The sequence below is a fragment of the Arachis ipaensis genome, chromosome B10 (assembly GCF_059453495.1).
Source record: "Arachis ipaensis isolate K30076 ecotype BB chromosome B10, ASM5945349v1, whole genome shotgun sequence".
NCBI lineage: Eukaryota > Viridiplantae > Streptophyta > Magnoliopsida > Fabales > Fabaceae > Arachis > Arachis ipaensis.
In genome coordinates, this window is record NC_142435.1 from 653,711 (window position 1) to 675,033 (window position 21,323).

The 21,323-nt window shown below is 35.5% G+C and overlaps 3 protein-coding genes across 5 annotated transcripts; 1 reads left to right on the top strand and 2 right to left on the bottom strand.

Annotated features, from left to right (window-relative positions):
• Positions 1-50: 50 nt before the first annotated feature.
• Positions 51-8,665, bottom strand: EMB2763 (ribonuclease II family protein). Its single transcript, XM_088502651.1, has 24 exons — positions 8,403-8,665; positions 8,165-8,302; positions 7,637-7,794; positions 7,405-7,460; positions 7,138-7,260; positions 6,837-6,967; positions 6,505-6,745; positions 5,992-6,148; positions 5,517-5,757; positions 4,861-5,017; positions 4,564-4,632; positions 3,882-4,007; positions 3,718-3,770; positions 3,195-3,301; positions 2,638-2,692; positions 2,432-2,531; positions 1,977-2,088; positions 1,672-1,792; positions 1,427-1,486; positions 1,246-1,351; positions 1,076-1,171; positions 882-963; positions 724-789; positions 51-572 (listed from the first exon to the last, which is right to left on the bottom strand). The coding sequence occupies exons 1-24, from the start codon at positions 8,454-8,456 to the stop codon at positions 374-376; spliced, it is 2,808 nt and encodes a 935-aa protein (XP_088358777.1). The 5' UTR covers positions 8,457-8,665; the 3' UTR covers positions 51-373.
• Positions 8,666-9,995: 1,330 nt separating this feature from the next.
• IRE1A (Endoribonuclease/protein kinase IRE1-like protein) lies at positions 9,996-15,354 on the top strand. 2 transcript variants are annotated; one of them, XM_088502661.1, is made up of 7 exons: positions 9,996-10,538; positions 11,314-11,557; positions 11,795-13,191; positions 13,607-13,779; positions 14,096-14,342; positions 14,431-14,734; positions 15,028-15,354. In XM_088502661.1, the coding sequence occupies exons 1-7, from the start codon at positions 10,312-10,314 to the stop codon at positions 15,169-15,171; spliced, it is 2,736 nt and encodes a 911-aa protein (XP_088358787.1). In that variant the 5' UTR covers positions 9,996-10,311; the 3' UTR covers positions 15,172-15,354. The 2 variants fall into 2 exon arrangements, with proteins under 2 accessions (XP_088358787.1, XP_020969855.2); XM_021114196.2 differs by having other exon boundaries at positions 11,314-11,549.
• Positions 15,355-15,451: 97 nt separating this feature from the next.
• On the bottom strand, positions 15,452-20,884 carry LOC107622549 (glutamate receptor 3.6). 2 transcript variants are annotated; one of them, XM_016324488.3, is made up of 9 exons: positions 20,623-20,884; positions 20,328-20,380; positions 20,172-20,211; positions 19,255-19,601; positions 17,695-19,031; positions 17,332-17,609; positions 17,068-17,099; positions 16,570-16,976; positions 15,452-16,322 (listed from the first exon to the last, which is right to left on the bottom strand). In XM_016324488.3, exons 4-9 carry the CDS (start codon positions 19,559-19,561, stop codon positions 15,846-15,848), a joined length of 2,838 nt encoding a protein of 945 aa, XP_016179974.1. In that variant the 5' UTR covers positions 19,562-19,601; positions 20,172-20,211; positions 20,328-20,380; positions 20,623-20,884; the 3' UTR covers positions 15,452-15,845. The 2 variants fall into 2 exon arrangements, with proteins under 2 accessions (XP_016179974.1, XP_088358783.1); XM_088502657.1 differs by having other exon boundaries at positions 20,172-20,236; positions 20,623-20,882.
• Between the last annotated feature and the right edge of the window lie 439 nt (positions 20,885-21,323).

Here is a 21,323-nt window from a genome sequence, read left to right on the forward strand (position 1 = left end):
AGATGCTTACAGCCTCAATTTCCTCTCTGAACAATTTGCCATCATAACTATTAAAGAAAGGAATCATAAAAAATATATAAGGTTTGGAGCAAGAGTGTGACACATTTTGATCTTGAAATATATAACATGCACAAGCTGAACCCATACAATTCGCCACCACTATTCCTGAGAGATAATTCTAAAAGATATGCATATAAAATTCTGAGTTCAACCATTTTGTATAATTCTATAGCAACCTCTGGAATATCTTGGATAAGTTACATGTTTCCTACGGATTGTAACAATACTAAAATTCTATCCCACACAAAAATGGCACAAAAATTCATTTCCAATATGTTGCTCTGTCGATCTGTGTTCATCAAATCATGTATTTTCATAGAAGAGTAAGCTGAAGTTTTGGTCGGTTAGGCTGCGGCTCCACGACCTCCATATGAATTTGGACGGTCTGCAAAATGCTGTATGAAATGCTACCATCCATCTTTTTGATTTTCTGTTGTTGCTCGTCGACATACCATTCTCCACTTCCCTTCTCACCTTTTTGTGTCAAATATATAGGCCCTTCTATGCCATATCTGTGGATCGGAGGGGGAAAAGGCAAAACTTAAAATCATAAATGACTCGACTCACTGACAGTACAACAAAATTAAATGCTGCTTTATATAGCTTTAGAACCATTGTTTCATGGACTATGTATGAGAAAGCACAAGAGATAAGAAACTTTACTTGGGAACAAACACAAAGAATCCATTTGATCTCATTTTCACCACCCTAGCTTCTGTATCTGTCGGCCTGCACGAGCAAAGACAGGTGAAGTCAAGAATAAGTTGCAAATAGATAGTAACCGTAGCAGCCTAGCACGGAGGGAAAGCAATGTCACATACCTATTCCGGAAGTAAATTAGGGTATGGAGCTCTACAGAGGCTCGCCCAGCCATCTGTGCATTCCTATGCCGATAATTTAAATCTAAACCAGACATTGATTAAAGCATCATTAATATGTATCGAATATAGTTATGCTGACGAAAATTTCAATTAAGGTGCTGAGAAAAAAATGACGATAAAAAGAGATTTCGTACTGTCTGAAATACTAGTGAGCTGAAGCCTGTCTTGAAATACAGGTGGTAACTTGGATATTCCTAAAGATGCAGCAAGTAACCTATGCACAATTACATCTGCAAGGAAAATTGTTAAATCTCATTATATTGCACAAGCTTGACCAAATAAACGAATTACAAGAGACACTTGCCAGCATATCTTCTTATTGGTGATGTGAAATGAGTATATAAAGGAGCTGCAAGCCCATAATGATGATATTCTGGAGGGGTAAGATCCCCACTACTGAAATAAACAGCCTACAAAAGCAAAACAAGAATTCAATCTTATGTGATCAATCCCGAAATCTGAGATCTCATAAGAATTCAATTTACCTGACTCATGCATCTAGTTGCTAGAATGCGGATTAACTTGTTGAAGTAAGGATCATCACCCTGAAAAAGTGTTTGGATAAGAGAGAGAACGCCTTAAAGATCAAATATATCAAATGCTTGAGCTAACAAAGCCAAAAAGCAATACAACTAGACATCATCATCATATATAAAAAGTGCAAACCGCAAAGTGTCAATGGAAGAAAAAAAGGACAATGAATAAAAAATATCAAGGAAAAGCCATTTACCACAGAGTGGTCAAGAGAATCAGCCAATGCTTTTGAGGATGAGACGTCCAAGTGCAGGCCAACTGCAGCAGCAGTACGTAGCAAAGGCTCAAGCATCTCTCTAGTTGGTGTTGGATGGCGCCTGAACAAGAACCAACAAACAATTAGAAGATAGCAATTACCCTTTCTTTTCAAATGTAAAGTCGCTTAGCATTTCTAACCAACAGCCTCACATGCTTGTGAAAGTGATGATTCTCAATATCACATACCATGTACCAGAGAAAGATACCAAAACTGAATTTCAAAAAATCAGATCAGAAAACAACCTTAATAATGAGCATAGAGGAAAACTTTTAAGAATTTGTTCTGCAACTGAAACATTAGCAGCAAGCATAAACTCCTCCACCATTTGGTTGGCTTCCCGAATCTGGTACATACCTGCAAATAACAAATATTATTCTATTAATATCAGAAATAAAAATAAGTATGTATAAAAATCGCCAAGACCAAATTATCTCCAACTTCCATCAATCTTTCAATATCCCTAAAAAGTAGTAATTAGATCCAATTAGGACTCCAAATGATATAGAGGCTTGAGACACAAGGACATATTGGCTCTCATGAATCTGGAAAACATGATAGAATCCATTATGACAGGTGCACTCATTCTGAATGAGTAATCAAAGGGCACCGGCAGAACTTCTTAGCCAATTGGAAGAATACGCAACTGGCTACCTTCCATGTCCCAACAAGAAATAATAAAAGAGGCAAGAACCAATACCAATATCAAGGGGGTCATGAGTTTCTGTGTCAATTTGAAATTTGACTTCAGCAGATGCAAGAGTCAAAGCTCCTCTCTCAATACGCCTTAATCTCATTTTCTGAAAGAAAATAAATACTTCTCAGAAAAATTTTTAACAGAGCATGTAAATATCATACTTATAAGTTACAAGTAAAATAGTAACCTTACATCAATAAATTCCATACCTTAGCTAAACTATTCATATTCCTCAAATTTGTAGTTATTGGATCCATCAAACGACTGCAGAAAGAGCAAATAAAATATAATAACCAAGTCATAAATCAGAAATTGCACAATGAAATAACAAAAAACAAAAAGAAGGAAAACAAAAGTAATTGTCATGAATCATATAGCACATCCAAAATTGAAAGGGAGGCAAATTGAAAATTACATGGTACTTTTATTTAATTTTTTCAAAAAAAAAAGTCTCCAACTCAACCCAATTTCATGTTATGAGAATCACAATCACTCAAGTCAGTACAGTTATTTCATTAGCAATTATAACAGGCCAGGCACATTCTCAGGAATTTGGATCCTCTAAATTTTGAATTTTCACTAGAGAGGATAAAGTGTGATCTCTCACTCTTGAATGTTCTCTCTTAGTCCCATCTATAAAATAAATGGTGAGATATCACACTTTACCCTCTCAAGTGAAATCTAAAATTTAGAGGATCCAAATCCCATTCTCAGCAGTCAGCACTCAGCAGTCACCAAACCAAGAATGTAAGAAAGAAATTCATACCTATCATCCATCCTTGCTTGAGCTTCGACATAAGACAACGCCGCAGAAGATTTAATGACACTTTTTGTGAATCTGCTGGAAACAATGTCTGCTTCAGGTGTCATTTCCTGTACATATGCATATAGGTTAGGTGCAATTCTATTTAGGGTTTAGCTAGCATGTTCCTTTTACTAATAGTAATCTTAGGCACATGTTAGCTAAACCCTTCTATTTTCTGCAATAAATTATATTATACTATGATATAAAGTGCTTGAGTTGACGTCCTTCTTTGAAAGATTTAGACTATTACCATTGAAAGTTTATAGATAAGTTTGATGGTGGACATCAGTCAAAGGGGTTTTAGGCTTTTACCAAAGAGGTTCCAAGGATTTTGGAGATTGTGCAATAATATTTAGAATATTCTGACCAAATTATTTATAATAACATGTTTGTTTCTGTGGCTTTTCTCCCCCCCCCCCCCCCTCTTTTTTTTTTTTTTTTTTTTTTTTTGTGTGCAATGGTCAAATTATGGGATTTCACATACCCATATGACAGAGAATGCAAGCCTTTCCACATCAGATCGAAGAGAACATATATCTGCAAAATGAAGGCTCTATAAACATTAGGCATAAAAATTAATATAACCACAGCAACCATTTTATTTTCAGCACAAATCAGTCAACCATTTAAAAGGTCAAATAATATCACCTTCAGTGAGAGGCTTTGGAAGCATGTCTATCCGTCTCTCAACTAGGTAGACAGATGTTCCCCTTTGTGAAGCCTCTTCATCAAGTGGAGTACCAGGATGCACAAAATTTGTCACATCGGCAATATCTGAGAGACGAACGCTAAAGATGAACTACATAGATAGACTAAATAGCGATAAAAGACGAGGAAGATGGAGGAAAAACTAATTATGCTGTTTAGGAGGATAACCAAACCCACAGAGGGTGCATACATAGGTATCATTAAGTAAGAATTTAGACATGCAAGCTCTTAGGCATTTTTTTCTAACTTCTTATTCCAGTTAGGATAGGGAGATTTTATTCTGAAAAACAAGGCCTTATAAATAACTTCCAAATATTCCAAACCTTGGGCCAGCAAAGCAATGTTATACTTCATATATCAATATAGAATGCAAGTATGCTAAACAAGCATTTCATGTTACCAGAAGTTGAAGGGAGAGAGAAACACAATACCCAAGCAAATATGCTAATTATAATTGTCAGTATGAGCACCAAAATGTAAGCAAAGCTCAAATATGTGTATATAAATGAAGGAACCATAATATCCATCAACAATAGTAATCAACAAAAGCAAATTTTGAATACTGTCTTTTTCTTAACTTATAACATGCACCATCAGTACAAATTCTAGAGACAAAGGATACGAACTCCAACTTCAAAATTTCCATTTGGAAGAGATGTACAGTGGAGTGCATCATCAATATCCTTGCAACCTGCATGCAAGAAGCAGAGTAACTACAATGTCCTTATGCCATCTCTTCCAAATCAAATTAAAACAGATAAATTTAAATGGTTATTGATCAAATGAAGTGAAGTACCAATGACAGAAGTTGGTAATACAACAACCTTCTTTGGGAAAACGAAACATATAACTCAGGTGATACAGTTATATTTCACTCTTTGCAGGCTAATAAAGAGGGAAAATAAATAAAAACCCATACCTGGAGGGTCTACACTGAAGACACACAGTCCACGCAAATCCTGCCTGATTGGATTGGACAGATCTTCAGCAGATACTGACCATGGCAATGGTGGCAAACATGCTAGAACTTGTGAAGAGAATGGCCTTGAATTTATGTCATTTTCTATCAAAACGACCTGTATTGTACAAAAAGAAAAGAGATTGCATATTATTAATAATTTGTGTCATGCTAGATGCTACATGACCAACATAAGGAAAAACAACTAAACAAGTGTGCTCTCTCCTTTTTGCGAAAGAGGAGAATGAAAATGGGGTTGACTACAAACCGGCTGGTCACCTAGACTTTCTTTAATAATTTTACTTGTAAAGTAATTTACAGAGACCATAGGAAAGAAGCCAGGTGCTTGAGAAGATGCTCAAATGAAAAATGATTATTTTTTATTTTATCTAACCACCCGAATGTTGAATTTCACGTTGTTATGAGAAAGACAGCTGGGGCCCCATGGGTGATCACAGAACTTTTTTCTTTTTGGGGATAAAAGCTACCTATAAATAATTATAAGCAGTAGCTTCATAAAAGTACCATGACATATAAGTATATAGTGCCGAAGAATCATTGACTTCCTATTCTCAATAAACAGATAAATAGAAGCATGGAAATCCAATATTGCATACCTCACTTTCAGTATCTCTATCACCTATCTCTCCTATAGTTCGTACATAATGGCCTGATGGATATCGAGATTGACGATCCCAAGAATCAACAGCCACAATAATTCTCTTATCAAGAAGGTTCTCAAGCTGGCGGGTTTGTATTCGAATCTTGGGAATTCTGCGATCTTTGGAGACAAATAAGGCATGAGCAACACCGCCACTTCCTGCAGGCATAGGCATTGGGTCCAAAGATCCACAATACCTGCAAAAGCAATGAAATTTACTTGTATATTAAGTTCAGATCTTTATCTTGAGTATTTTGACACATCATATAATTCACACAAATATGATAGATGACAATTATAATAGAAGAACGCTAAATAATATTAATTAGTAGAGAAGGAAATGATATTAGTTCCCAATCAATGGAATGCCAATTGCGAATCACAAATAACACAGACATGCTCCTATTAATTAACAATGATAGTAAACTTACGAATGCCAATTTCTCTTGATAATGCCAACAACACGACCAGAAGGGCGACTCGGTGTGGTATTTACTTCTCCAGTAGAACTTTGCTGGGGAACAGTTCTAGGTGCATCATCAGCGCTATTCGGAGCTAGATGAACACCATCATCCTCATCCTCATCCTCTGCAAGCAAATAATATTATTCTATGGTATCCTTAAACAGAAAGCATGTTCAGACATGAAGATACACAAATAGACCAAGTATTGTCAATCTCAAGAAGTAAGTCCAAATTAAATGCAGTATGGAATAGAATAAATCAAAGTTATATGTTTCTACTCTTTACTAGGGGAACTGCAATAATTAAAATATGTGAATATGGAGAGGTAATGTAAAGCATTATGTTATTCTTTATTTTATTCACTTTTTTTTGGCCTAGGTTGGAAATGAAATGCTTAAGAACTTTGCCAAGAAAAAAATTAAGTTGTATGCCTGCCACAAGGTGGAATGCAAGTGCAGAATAGGCTAACAATTAACATACCTTCACAAGCAATAGCTAGACTCTTCTCTTCTTGCCATTGGTCCTGAGGCAGGAGTTCAACCGCCACAATATCACCATCAAAAGCTCGGTTCATGTTTGAGCGCCCATAAATAATTATTTCATCCCCAATGCTCTCACTTCCAACATATGCTTCAAATGGGTTGTAACGGTTCACACGAAGTTTCCCTTGATGATATATTCCTCGATGCAATCCAGAAGTAATTTCTGACATCGGCTTATGCTGATAGTTCCAAGTGTAAATAACCCATCATGTAAATTTAACCAAATATGCAGAGACGAATTACTAGAAAGAAATGATATCAACATGATACCTCTGTATAGATGATTTTCCTCTTCGATGGTCTGAGATCTTCAACCTCTTCCATGTTTACATCTTCTGATGAAGGCTGTACAAGCAGGTCAAGTAAATCTGGTCGATCCAAAGACTTGACATATGATTCAACTGAAAACAAAAGCCTTGACAATAAGTAGGTTTTTTGAACAATCAATTAAAGAAACTGTTAGCTTTAAATGATGCTATCACGGACACAGCTGAAGTACATTGGTGAAATGAATTTTTAACACGTACAACTCACAACTCACTTGCCAAAAGATGAAAGTTAGTCCAGTTACCTGTTTCTGCATGAATGCCCTCTTCAGTAGCCTTCCTTTTGTTCTCTTTATCATTGGTTATAAGCAAAACCTTTACCGCACCGCCAAGATGTTTCTGATACCACTGAGCAGCCACTCGGATAGCTGCATTAATACTACTTAAGTTACAACTTCGAAGAAATTCTGTCCAATAGGCACTTCATGCGAGAAAAAATGCAACAGCAGCCAAAAGTCCAAAATGCATATAACAAACAAAGGATAAAATTAAAGCTCATCCAAAAAGCAAACCTCTATCATTCCTATCATTCTTGGTTTCTCCACTCATTTCCTTAATATATGTATCCCTGAAAACACCGAGAAATAAAAGATCAAATATTGGTAGCATATTGCTATCATACGAAAGGTAAAAATGTTAGCAGCATCGAATAAAAAGACTCATTCCCTTGAGGAAAACATAAGAATAATTTCATGATAGAATGCAATACAAAAAGAGAACATGAAAGCCAAAGATAAAAGTTACCTGTGGTATTCGTTGGAGAAAACAAAGAACTTCCTCATGGAATTGCTACAGATAGCTCTAACTCGATTGTAAACAGACATATTCTTGTTCTTAACCTCTTCCAGCACAATGGAGAGCACCACCACATCGTCGATAGCTGGATTCTCCAGCAAATCAATCTATCAATGCAATATTTCCAATTCAATAACTTCACTAAATGTTGCAAAAAGCATACCGCCAATTTGACCGGTTACGGCAATTGAGTCACATAAGAAATTACATTCTCTCAAGACATCCCAACGATGAACACACTATCAAATTAGTCCTTAAAAGTTCATTTTGCTAACAAAGTAGTTCTTAAAATGTCTTATTGTTATCTTAATCCTACCAAAGCCCATCAGCAAACACATAATCCACTATTAGTATACCCTAAATTAATAATTATAACATCCTTTACAAACTAATTTATATGCGCTTTGATCTTTAAGGAGCTGAATTGTAGTTAAACCAAAGTAGAAATAAACAAATTGAGAATAACGAATAGAGGACCTGGTTGAGGACGACATTGGTGTCGACGACGAGGATAGTGGAGGCGGAGGGACCCAAGCGAGCGGCGGAGGTGTCGCAGGCGGTGCAGAAGGGGGCGCCGCAGTAGATGTCGTCGCGGAGGTAGTGCTCCCTCACTTGCTGCAATCCAATCAATCAATCGGAAAGAAGAGAAAACTAGTTAGTTAGAGTTAGTTAGTTAGTTAGAGTTGGTTAGAGCTAGCTGGTTAGTTGGTTATACCTTCATGACCTTGCCAGCTTTGGTTTTCTTAACGAAAGACTTGTTGTGAAGCATCTTTGCTAAACGGTGAACGGTGAACGGTGAACGGAACAGAGAGAAGTAGGAACTATGAAGAGAATAGTGTTGGAATTCGAAGGACTTTTTCCTTCGCCGCCGGAGTTTTCAGGTTTGTGTTCTCGACGGACCCGTGCTTCACTGAATCACCTTCTTTGCTCTCTCTGCGCTTTTTTTTTGAAGTAATAGTAGGTGTAGAGTGGGCTTACTTACCAAAAACTGTGAACCTTGTTGGGCTTTAAGCCCAATCCACACAAAAGCCCAAAACTATTATTTTAACCCGTTCTTTTCCAAGTCCGAAATAAAACACTAGACTCTATGTCCAAAAAAAAAAAACACTTTCTCAATCTGTTTTTTTTTTTCTTTTTTCATGGTATTCGAGAAGTCAAAAATTAATTCATCACCAATCGAAACTCATTTAAGGTTATTTTTAGTATTAAAATTACCTTTAAAAACAATGTTACCAAAAAATTTATTTATAAATAAACGAAAGTTCGTTTGTTATATTTTAAAAGCATGATCTATTTAAGAAATTTATATGAAAAAGATTGGTAATTTTTTGTTAATAATATAATTTTCATGAATAATTATGATAAATGACATGTAGAAACTTAGAATGTGTCACACTCACAATGACATATTATTGTCATTTGAAATTTATTTGATGTTATCCATTGTCCATTGACAATCAATCAACACTATCTAAGATATCAATTTATCATCATCATCATCATTAATTATGAGTATGAGCAAAATAATAATATTAATTGGCTAAATATTAATTACTTGCACACTAAATTCACATTTTTAGATTTTTAAACAATCATGTATTAAAAATCTAAAATAAATTAAGCTTAACATTTTTTTTGACATTTTGAGATTAAATCGAATATTATTATTATAAGTGCTTGTTTGTGCGCCATTATTTTGATAAAAAAAAAAAGATCTTTTTTCACTAAAAAAAATCTTTTTTTGGTGAAAACTCAAGTGAAGTAGACTTCACGTGAAATTGATATCTGAGAGTCCTTAGATGAAAATTTAGTCAAATCAATTAAATTATTTAACGGCTCTCAATATCAACTTCACGTGAAGTCAACTGTACCTGAGTTTCTACCTTTTTTTCTTATTTTTTAATGTGTTTGGCAAATTTCTAATAGTAAAAATAAAAATACTAAAAAAATAAAAATATCTTTTTTTGAGAGAAAAATATCTTTTAAAAAAAGATCTTTTAAATTTTTTTGAGAAGCTATAATTTACATCTTTTTTTAAAAGATATTTTTCTCTTAAAAAAAATATTTTTTATCTAATAAATAAATAAAAAAGTACTTTTATATCCTTATACCCAAACATAATTGATAGATAAAAAAATCTTTTTGTATAAAATACCCCAACATAAAATTACTTTTACTTTTCCATAAAATCTTTAAAAAAAAGATAACTTAAAACAAATCTTTTTTTTTAAATCTCAACCAAAGAAGTAATCTTTTTTTTAAAATCTCAACCAAAGAAGCTCTAAATATAATTCATTGAAAAGAAGGCGAAATTGTTGGAAAAGTAACCTCTGCTAATTAAGAGAAAAGTGAGTTAGAGAGAAGTCCAAGTTTGAAGTTTGGGGATTAATGGGTTATTGTGAGAGTTGGGGGATCCCAAAACACAAAACAATGCATTAAACAGTTTCAAGGATCATATTCATACGGAACAAGCTTCGAATCTTCCTCTTTGATTCGATGCACCATAAACCCCCCTTCTCGTCAATCATACCAACCCATTAACCCTTCTTCTTCAAAAACATCATCTTTCTTCTTTTTCTGTTCTTATTGTGAAGGAAGAAGCTGTAACTAATAACATTCTCCTCATGAAACCTCTTTATCGTCACATTCTTATCGTTCTCTCTGTTCTCTGTGCTGTCGTTTTGCAATTCTTCGTCACCCTCTTCAGCTCCAATGATGTATCATCACAGCCACTGCCACCGATCTCACGAATCCCTCTTCTCAAACTCCGTCATCATCTACCTCAACAGCAGCAACAACTCAAGGCTCTCCCTTCACCATCTTCTTCACGATCCCTTCTCTCTCTTTCTCCGTGAGTTCATTCCCACCACCGCATCACGTTTTTCTTTCGCAAGTTTACTTCTTTTTCATCTGGGTATATTGTTTTGTATAGTTTCCTATGAAATTTGGTCTGTGATTGGTTGGTGTGATTAAGCTAGATGACACTTTTTGCTTTATGGGCTGTATTTTGTAGTATGATCTGATTATAAGCTGTTTTATGGACTTATTTGAATAGATAAATGTATGTTAATAGCACTAATTTACTTCTTTGTCACCTGGGTATAGATAATTTTGTCTCCTGTATGGGATTTAGCTGATGATTGGTGATTAAGCTAGTTGAGACTTCCTGATTGTGTGTTGTTTGATTGTTAATTCGTTTATGGGCTTATTTGGATAGATAATTATTATATTCTAATGGTACTGCTTTACTTCATTTTCATTTGGGTATACATTATTCTCCTGTATGGAATTTAACTCATGAATGTTGATTAAGTTAGCTGAGACTTTCTGATTGGTATTTATTTTATCATATCTTTAATTGGTTTATAGGCTTATTTGAATAAACAAGTAGATGCTAATGACCCTGACTACAAATGTGTTTGGATTAGCTCTTCTTTTTTAAGACTCAAAAGTCAAAGCTGTTTATAATTTCAAGCACCTGATACAGTTTGCTAAAGAACAATGATTCCTACTTCCTAGGTTTCTTGAACTACTTTATGGTGCTGTAGTGCTGTTTTCAAGTCTTAATAGCATTGTAAGACTAATTGGAGTATTATTATTCCCTTTTTGCCACTTTATTTTGGCAGCAAGCCAACTACAGCACTGGTTGCTGCTTTAGATGGGACTATGTATTTGGTGGACAAACAGGAGAATGGCCCCACAAGAGTGATATGGTCGTTCTCAACGGGATCGCCAATCTACCATTCATATCAAGCTCCTATTCACAAGGATAGCGGTAAAGAAAACAGATCTACACCAAGAATCAGCGGGTCTGTGGAATGCGGGGATGACTGGTCATTGTACATGCATGATAAACACTTTGGTAAAATGGTATTTGGTTTAGTTTACTCTATAATAGTTGAGTCAGTAATTTTTCAAAAGTAAAACTATTTATTTTGTGCTGATTTATGACTCATATCCTGATTTTGACTATTTCTTGAAATTCACCCTATTTATAGAATTATTGTTATGGCAAAATTATGTTTTTCGAGGCCATGTTTATCTATGTCTCTTTCCCTGATGAATAGTGCGCTCAACGGTCCCTTGATTAGTTGATCATGTTTGCAGAAAATCTCAGAATCAATTGCAGAATATGTTGCTCGTACACCTACCTTTTCAGATGATGGAGCAGTTACACTTGGATCCAAGAGAAGCACTTTGTTTGAAGTTGATGCTAAAACCGGAAGGATCATTCAAACCCATAGTATGTCTGATTCTGATAATTCTTCTACATCTTGGAGTGATGACAAGAAGAGTGATACAGATATCCTTATAACAAAGAAAAAGGATCTTGCTAATCCTACGGAGCTGAATTCGCCGGAGTTGCTACTCAAGATATTTAGGACAGATTATTCTCTTCGATCTGTTGGTCCTAGTTCAGGAGTAGTTTTGTGGACTATGACTGTATCCGAATTCGAGGCTGTATTATTATGCCAACATACTTCATTTGATGCCGATGATGAGTATGTTTCTGACAGTGAGCTCGGTTTTGCGATGCCATATCCATGTCAAGAGATCCAACCAGTCTTTCGCTTGCGTAAGAATTTTATACTGGAACCCTCAATCACTGAAAGGTTACCTGGTTCTGATCATGAAAACAGTATGCTTTTGATGCCTGCGTCAGATTTGATGCTTCCTTCACAAGCAAATTTTGAAAAATTAAATGTCGATGATGGTAATATGATGCTTCCTGTGCCAATACCAAATTCTTTGCCTTCCCCGAAACCAAAAATTGTCTATCCAAGCCGAATGCATGAATGGTCAACACCATTACGTTTTATGATGCTTATGGTTTTGGGCTTTGTCCTCTATACTCTAGTGGTTAAAAGTAAAGATACGCCAAAGGATCAAAACCAGTCTGAATCGAAAATTTTGCCTGCTAAGAAAAAGAAGACACGTAAGTCAGGAAAGAACAATGTAGCAGTTGACAAAAAGGAAAAACATCTGTCCTCCGAAGATGAGGATATGCTGATGCGAAAGGATCTCGACGTAGAAGCAGGCGGGTGGATGCAATTTAACCAAATTGACCAAGGTGTTGACGGACGCAGGGTTGGTAAACTGCTTGTGTCAAATAAAGAAATTGCTAAGGGAAGCAATGGCACCATTGTCTTTGAGGGAATATATGAAGGTCGGGCAGTTGCTGTCAAGCGTTTGGTCAAGACTCATCATGATGTAGCATACAAAGAAATCCAAAATCTGATTGTATCTGATCATCACCCAAACATTGTTCGATGGCATGGGGTAGAATATGATCAAGATTTTGTTTACCTTGCTCTGGAACGATGTACATGCAGCTTGGATGATTTTATTCAAATTTATTCGGATATATCAGATAACCCTCTGCTTAGGAAGAACCAAGCTTTCAAGTCTTCTATTAAGGCCCAAATTGATATGGGGAAGGATAATATGCATGGTTTGTGGAAAGCCAATGGCTATCCATCACCTCTATTACTGAAATTGATGAGGTCAGTATTATGCCATCTGAATTTTGCATGTGTTATTACATGGTTTATCCTTATAGAACTTATTTTTTCTTTTTAATCCTTATGAGGATCCTCTTATTTAATTTCTTTTATACAAAAAAATAATAGTAGGTGTTACTTGAAATTACAAGTTACATTTCATCCAACATGGAAAAGAACTTGTCAAATTGTTCCTAGGCAACGTGCAACATTATATAGCAGTGAATAAGATAATATAGATTACTAAATTTGAGGGTCCAATTTAGTTTTAATTGTGGATAATTGTAGTCGATCCGTTTCATTCAAGGTTTAGATAGGTCTTCATTTCTATTTAGAGACAAATGCGTGTGCATTTTCTATGTAGAGTATATTATATATATTCTTATTAACAGTCTTTCAATTCTTTATTGCAACACAGAGATGTCGTTTCTGGGATTGTTCATTTGCATGAACTAGGAATAATACATCGTGATTTGAAACCCCAAAATGTTTTGATAATCAAGGAAAGATCCTTGTGCGCAAAGCTTTCTGATATGGGCATTAGCAAACGCCTCCCTGAAGATATGTCTGCTTTGGGTCATAATGCTACTGGTGAGTACTCGAAAAACAATGAATATTTTCCAACATTTGCCAGTTGAACATCAAATTATGTCTTAGCATAGTTGGAGCTTATCTTAGTTGACGTAGCAATTAGCAATCTTAGGAGTTGCTAATTATTTTGGTCTTAGCCATATATTTTTTATCTACATAAGGATGTCTCAATAAGTTTCCTTTCCTTATTCCCAAAAAGAAATTAAAAGTGGTCTAGAATACTATTCATTCACTTCTTACGTTTTCAGCTAGTGCTACGTGATTTTGTCTATATGATTGAGTTAACAAGTTAATCATTTTTTTTTGCTTAATTTAGGGGCTGGCAGTTCAGGTTGGCAAGCACCAGAACAACTTGGTCAAGGACGCCAAACACGGGCCGTAGATTTATTTAGCTTAGGTTGTGTCCTCTTTTTCTGCATGACTGGGGGGAGACATCCATTTGGAGAACGGCTTGAACGCGATGTTAATATTGTGAAAAACAGAATGGATCTTTTCTTAGTGGAGTTCATTCCTGAAGCAGAAGATCTAGTTTCTAGTTTACTGAACCCTAACCCTGATATAAGGTTGATCCTTCTCATTCATTGGATTTCACTTGTATGTTGTGCTTGTTGCTTCAATTTCATTTTACGGAAGTATTTCCCTTATTTTCAGGCCAAAGGCAATTGAAGTATTGCACCATCCATTTTTTTGGAGTCCAGAAATGAGACTGTCATTTTTACGCGATGCCAGTGATAGAGTGGAACTAGAAGATAGGGAGACTAATTCTGTTCTTCTGAACGCATTAGAACGCATTGCTACAGTCGCATTAGGTGCGAAATGGGACGAAAAGTTGGAACCAGCCTTTCTTACTAACATTGGTCGATATCGACGGTACAAGTATGATAGTGTTCGAGACTTGTTGCGCGTCATGAGGAACAAGCTAAATCATTATAGAGAGTTGCCTCAAGAAATCCAGGTTCTTTCTTGGATTTGCATTTCCTAGACTAAAGCATTATCTTCATTTTAAAATTTGGTTGTGTTTGGTTGGTAACATATTCATTCATCTTAGATATGCTTGGCTTTTACTATGTATTGTTGAAACCATCCTTGTTAACATATACATACTCTTTTTGTTTGATTTTGTCTATCACTGAAAATATTGTATCAATATATTTGGATTCAAATTGTATACCGATATATAAGTCTCGACATAGGATTCGAAATAGTCAAATAGTTCTAAGAACTCATCTATTTTTATTTGCATTTCAGGAACTTGTGGGAACTGTTCCGGAAGGATTCAATGAATACTTTGCAAGCCGATTCCCAAGGCTATTAATCGAAGTGTATAAAGTTATATCCAAGTATTGCAAAGAAGAACAATGTTTTGATAGGTATTTCAAGAACCTTAATTAGTGGCTTCATCTATTCATTTGCCCCTGGTACCTAAAGAATATATGAATTATCAACTAGGCAAAGAATGCTGTTGTACTATTAAGATTACATGTAACATAGTGTATTTATGTTCACAATGGTTAATGTAAATCTAATCCAAAGTTACAGCTTCATAATTGTTATTTCTTTTTAACACCTTGTACAGTTTCATGTTCATGCTGACAAAAGCTGTAACATTTTATCTGATTTCATTATGAATTATGTATTCTATATGAACTATAATCTGGAACAAAAATGGTAGTTTGGCATAAGAAGGTATCACATTACTATTTCTGTCCACTAATAACTCTCACTTTGAAAAATGGTACATTAAAAAGTTTACCTAACTAAATACAATGATTGAACATACCAAATACATTAAATTTTTTAAGAGTAAAGTGACAAATAAACCCGAGAATTTACATTTCGGACAGATTAGTCCTTAAAAGAAAAAAAGTACCAATAAAGTCCTTTAGGATAATAGATGTAGACACACTACCTTTAAATTGGCCCCCGTAATTAGGATAGAAGGTCTTAATTTGAACTAATTTGTCCACATTTTGTTAATCTGTCCGAAATGTAAATCTTTAGGAATTTATTTGTCAGTTTACTCTTTTTTTAATGTACCAGTTCTGTGACCAAAGAAAACAAGTTTGTCATGACTCATTATTAGTACACTCAATTCTCTGAGAAGATGATTCTGAATATCCATTATTGGATGATCCAACCTCACTTGTGCTTTTGAATGATGCCATCTCCGTTTTCCTTCTCTTGGAGCGGCTCTTAACTGTGTCTTCCTTTTCATCTACAAATGTAAGGAAAGTCCTTAGTCGCGACGGCGTGGACTTTAGACCGGACGACGACTTGTCGTCTTCGGTGTAGTGCTTCTTGTATTGCTTCATGGTTTGAATCAGATATACAAAGAGAGCAATCAAACATGCCAAGCCACAGAGTAGGTAGAGACCCCAGAAGCTCCTCAGCTTGAGTCTGTCCACTTCGAGCTTCGCACCTTGCGACAGGCAAGCACTGCGCAAAAGCCATTTGTCGTGGATCCGTTGAAGGTCGCCGTTCTCAGCCAACTCCAAAATGGCTGTTGACAGGTCAACCGCTAATGGCGAGTCTCGTGGAAAGGCCTGACAAAATATTAATGAAAGTGTTAGAAACTGCATAAAGGTAATGTGTCTAAATCTGTTAAGGGTATTTATAGATGCTAAGAGAATCATAATAATAAAGACGTAATATTTTATAATAAATATTCAGATATACTAATTGATCCTAATTATATTCTAACAGAAAGTTAGACAAGAAATAGTGAAATATTAATGATTGAACCAACAATCAAACATTGAAAGGAACACTACTAAGAAGAGAGATACTTACAAATCCCCAACCATTTCTGGTGAACTCTTGACCAACAACGCTGAAATCGCAGCGGCTTGAAAGGAACAGCTCTATGTATGCGCGTTCGTCGACATATGCAGCGATGCCACCTTTATGGGGACCTTTGTCCAGAGCAGTGGCAGATTCTTCTGGTGTTGTTAGAGCTACAAGTCTCGACGCATCGATGCCAATTTCGTTGACTAAATAACCTTTAGTGAAAGAACCCTGCAAGTAGCCAATAGGCTCATTGTTGTTTATCAAACTTTCAATGCCCTTAATTGGTGAAGAAAGTTGTTGCACTGTGAGGATTGAAGTCAAGCTTGCTGTATAACTCGAGTTGATTATGAGAACTACGAATAACCATATAAGCAGCACGAATCGACCGAGAGTGCTCACTGTGTTTTCCCCTACAAAACAATGAAGAGTAATTTGATTAGTTCAGAGAAGTAATAGTTAAACCAGTTGCAATGGAAGCAAGACAAAAGAACTGGCACTTACTATGTGCAAAAAACATGGTTGAGAAACTGAACCTGCCAGATACAAGAAAATCACAAGTTACAAAACTATAGCATTGATATCATTGTTTCATGCATAGATTGCATATGATGAAATTCTAAATGAAAGTTAATTACTATGGAGGTTCTTATAATTTCTTCTCTGTTAGTCCCTATAGTTTAAGAGTATGAAACTAATTCTAAAAAGCTTCATTAGTAAGATGAACAATGAAAGGAAGGGTGTGAGAAAAGGATCACACTTACTTACCACAAAATTGTGGCTACCTGTTTTTTGGGAGGTCCCCTAAAATCATCATTGAGCCTATGCTCTAAAATCCAGACAACAGCACCAACAACTAGGAAGAAGATAGCTGTGACAATCCACATCATTGGTGTAAATGGCATCAAGAATGCCCAAGCATTTGAGTCTGTCTTCTTCACTGATGCTACTACCACTAGACCGGACTCGATGAATGGCTGTGTAAAATCCACCATCTTTGTTCTTTCTGTGGTAATTGTAATGTCACCTACAGCAGCATCAAACACCTGTATAGAAAGAAGGAAACTAGGATCAAAATGGTACCAGAAGAATGTCAAAAACACTAGAGAACTTATTTGGAATGATACTCACACCGGTCGTGATCAGACGGACAAGTTCAGTGTTACTAGGATTGCTGTGACCGTCTCCGTACGAAATAAACTTATAGGGGACAGCATAAGGCAACAAGTTCACTGCAGAAAGAAAGACATCAATGCAGAACCCCTTGAACATATCAGTGCCTTTTACTTGTGAGACGAATTCGCGGTAACTGATCCTTTTTGGTACTCCAATTTTTAGCATCCTTCCATTGTTTGGAAAAACCCAACCGCGAGGTTTCTGTGTTGTGTCCCCTGGCCAAATCACAGATAGTAGCTTTTGACTTGAACTTGAATGTCTAGCCGGCTTTGAATGAAGTTCTTCAGGACTTACAGATGATAGTCCAGAGTGATTAGACCAATAACCAATCCTCTTAGTCCCTGTTCCAACCACATTGATGATTTCATATGCCGGATTTGCAAGGTTTCCATCAGATGTATACTTGAAGTGACCTGTTACACCGGTCATGTTAACCTTGTAGATACTTTTTCGCAGCAGTTTTCCTTCGTTGAATATCTTCACAGCATCAAGATGCATGTTGTCACCATGTATTAGAGATGTCTTTGAATCAGATGAAAAGGTAATGCGGTTCCCTTGTTTAAAAAATGCAGCAAGCGCATGAGCAAGAACATAGACAGTATCATATGCAAAGATAGCATAAGTACTCAATCCAAGGGAGCCATTAGTCCAGTTTTTCCACCTCGAAATGAAAGATCTCTTGAGCTTTGAATCCGGCACATACATTCGCAGCGCAATAACTCCTTGAATGTCATCCATTACACTCAAAGAAAGTGGAGAACTTATATCTATCCCGGTAGACAGAAAAGTTGTGGCTATCCAGACATAACCATTTTCCATCATTCCAAGAGATTTCGCCACATTTAGCACTTTCGGCCCCCAAGTAGTACTTGTGTGAAGGACTATAACCCGCGATTCAGCCAGAGCTACCTGAACAAGCACATCAGTGATCTCCTCCCTGGTTGCCTCAGGACTCATAGGAGCTTTAAACGAGATCTTGCAGCGTCTCTCAGCTAGCTTGTCCCCTAAGGCACCAATTCCATTCCTCCCATGATCATCATCACCATAGACTGCAATAACCTCCCTCCAACCATAATAGTTAACAAGATCTGCTATTGCAGTCATCTGATACATATCATTAAAAGATGTCCGAATGAAGAATGGGAACTGAAGCGAAGAAAGGGTGGGGTCAGTGGCTGTAAACGACAGCAGGGGAACTTGAAGCTCGTTCGCGATGTGAGATATGACATGAGCTGTTGTGGAGGTCTGTGGGCCAATTATGGCCACAGTGTGTGTTGCCATGAGCTGCAATGCTGTTACACATTGGTATTTTATTTAAAAAGTGAATCATAATGTGCAAGAACTGATGAACTTTTGTACAATGCCATTCTGAAATATCTATCACTTTAGAAATTTGGTACATTCATGAGTTAATCTATCTATGTCTAGATACATTAACTCATGAATGTACTAAATTTTCGAAGCTACAGATCGAAGAGAGTAACTTTATATTTGGAATGTCATGAAAGGACCTACCCTCAGCAATGCTCAAGAACCCTCTATATTTGGAATCTTCTTGAAGTGAGAGCTTGAGCTGAGTTTTACCAAGAATTGATGGATCAGAATTTACATCTTTAACCGCGGCTTCTACGGCGATTTTCACAATTTTGCCAACACTTGTATTGAAAGAGAAAAGAACCCCGATATTTACAACATCAGGAATTGTGGTATTATTACTGTGATTATTATTATCAATATCAATATCATCCAAGCCAACCCCATTTGAACAGAACCCATTGGAGAGAAGAACAATCAACACCACAACACCCCAATTTCTAATCATTCTTGGAGTTGCCTATTGGAAATGCCAAATAATGATCACTCTGCTCAACAAACAAGTAAAGAATCATCCCTCAAATAAAATTAGATACTAAGAAAATTTGAAGCTAAAACACATTCTAGAACAAGTGAATTTTGTAATATTAAGCATAAATTGCAGCTTTCAGTTAAAACAACAACAATGTCAAGAACAACTAAGCCTTATCTTATTAGATAGACTCGGTTATATGAATCAAACGACATAATAGTTTCTTGTCATAAATCACATCTACAATTAAACCACTAAGTTCTAGATTTATGTTAATAGTTTAAGCTATTGGATTACCCTCCATTAATTTTTCTATTTATGTTTATAGTCTTTTTCAGAAACTCAAAACAAAAAGGGGTAAATAGATATACAACAAAAATTCCAATACACACATTGACATAGCTCATAAACCGAAGCATAAAGGGGAAATGGAAAGAGGCACAAAGCACATCCACAAGAAACATGAAAAATAAATCAAGCATTAAAGTGCCTCCTATTATCAACAAAAAGCATCAGATTGTAAAGTGAAAACAATATTAATGGAATAAGGCTTTATCCAAAAAAAGGTTAAAAAGAATATATGTACCTGAAGTTTGGTTCAATAAACAGAAGCTGACATATATGTGCTGCAAAATGGTGTAGGAAATTCTTCTGCTTAGCTCCATTTGAGGACAAAGTTATCAACTTTACATAATTACATATACCCCAAAAGAGAGAAAGTGACAAAAATAACAATTTTTACCTGAGAGCATGAGTCTTTCCACTTGAAGTATAGGAAATTACAAAATCTGGGCACTGAAGAAAAGCACTAAGAAATTCAGAAAAATAGAAAAAGGACAGATCTTGAAAGAGAATGATAATGGTGGTGGTGGTGGTGGTGGTGAGAATTATTGATGCTACCAAGCAACCAAAAGAAGAAAAAGAAAAAAAAAATAACAGACTTTATACTTTATAGTAATAGTTGTAGTTGTCTTTGCCTTTGGCTTTTCATAACATAAGGACATCATTATTATTATTATTAACTCAAAAAAGTGTACCTCAACAGCTTTGTGATTGTGTTATGAAGGGTTGATGTAAAGAGAATACTAAATTCCACATTCACTTTGTGAAGATTATTGATATGTCACTATACACACAACAATGAACAAAGGAAGCAACCAAGTTTGAGTTTGATGTGATGTTTCTGAACCCTCTACTTCTTACATAGGACATGACAATAATGAATCAACAACAACACAGGAGAGAGAGAGAGAGAGAGGAAGGTTGATATTCCATGACATGGATGCAATTAGTGTGCACTGTTCACAAGTCTGATGCATTGTTTGATATTATAAAATTGCACATTAAAATAAATATCATAGACATGAAATTAATAAAATACTCAAAAGTATGATACTTTACATTTTTGGCATCTACTTTTGATATAATATAAGAAGAATTTTGAGTGTACTAAATACACCCATATTTTAATAATTTTAATTGCTGATATTAATTATAAAAAATATATATAAAATATATATTAATTAAAATTAATCATTCAGATTACTGAAACACCAGTATTGTACTCTCAGTACATTTAAAAACTTTACTATAATATAACATTGGAAGCATTTCAAGTGCACCGCAGAGTACTGATACACCAATTGTTTTAATCGTTGATTTTAATTAATATATATTATATATATTTTTTATAATTCAGATCAACGGTTAAAACAACTAATACACCGATATTCTCGAT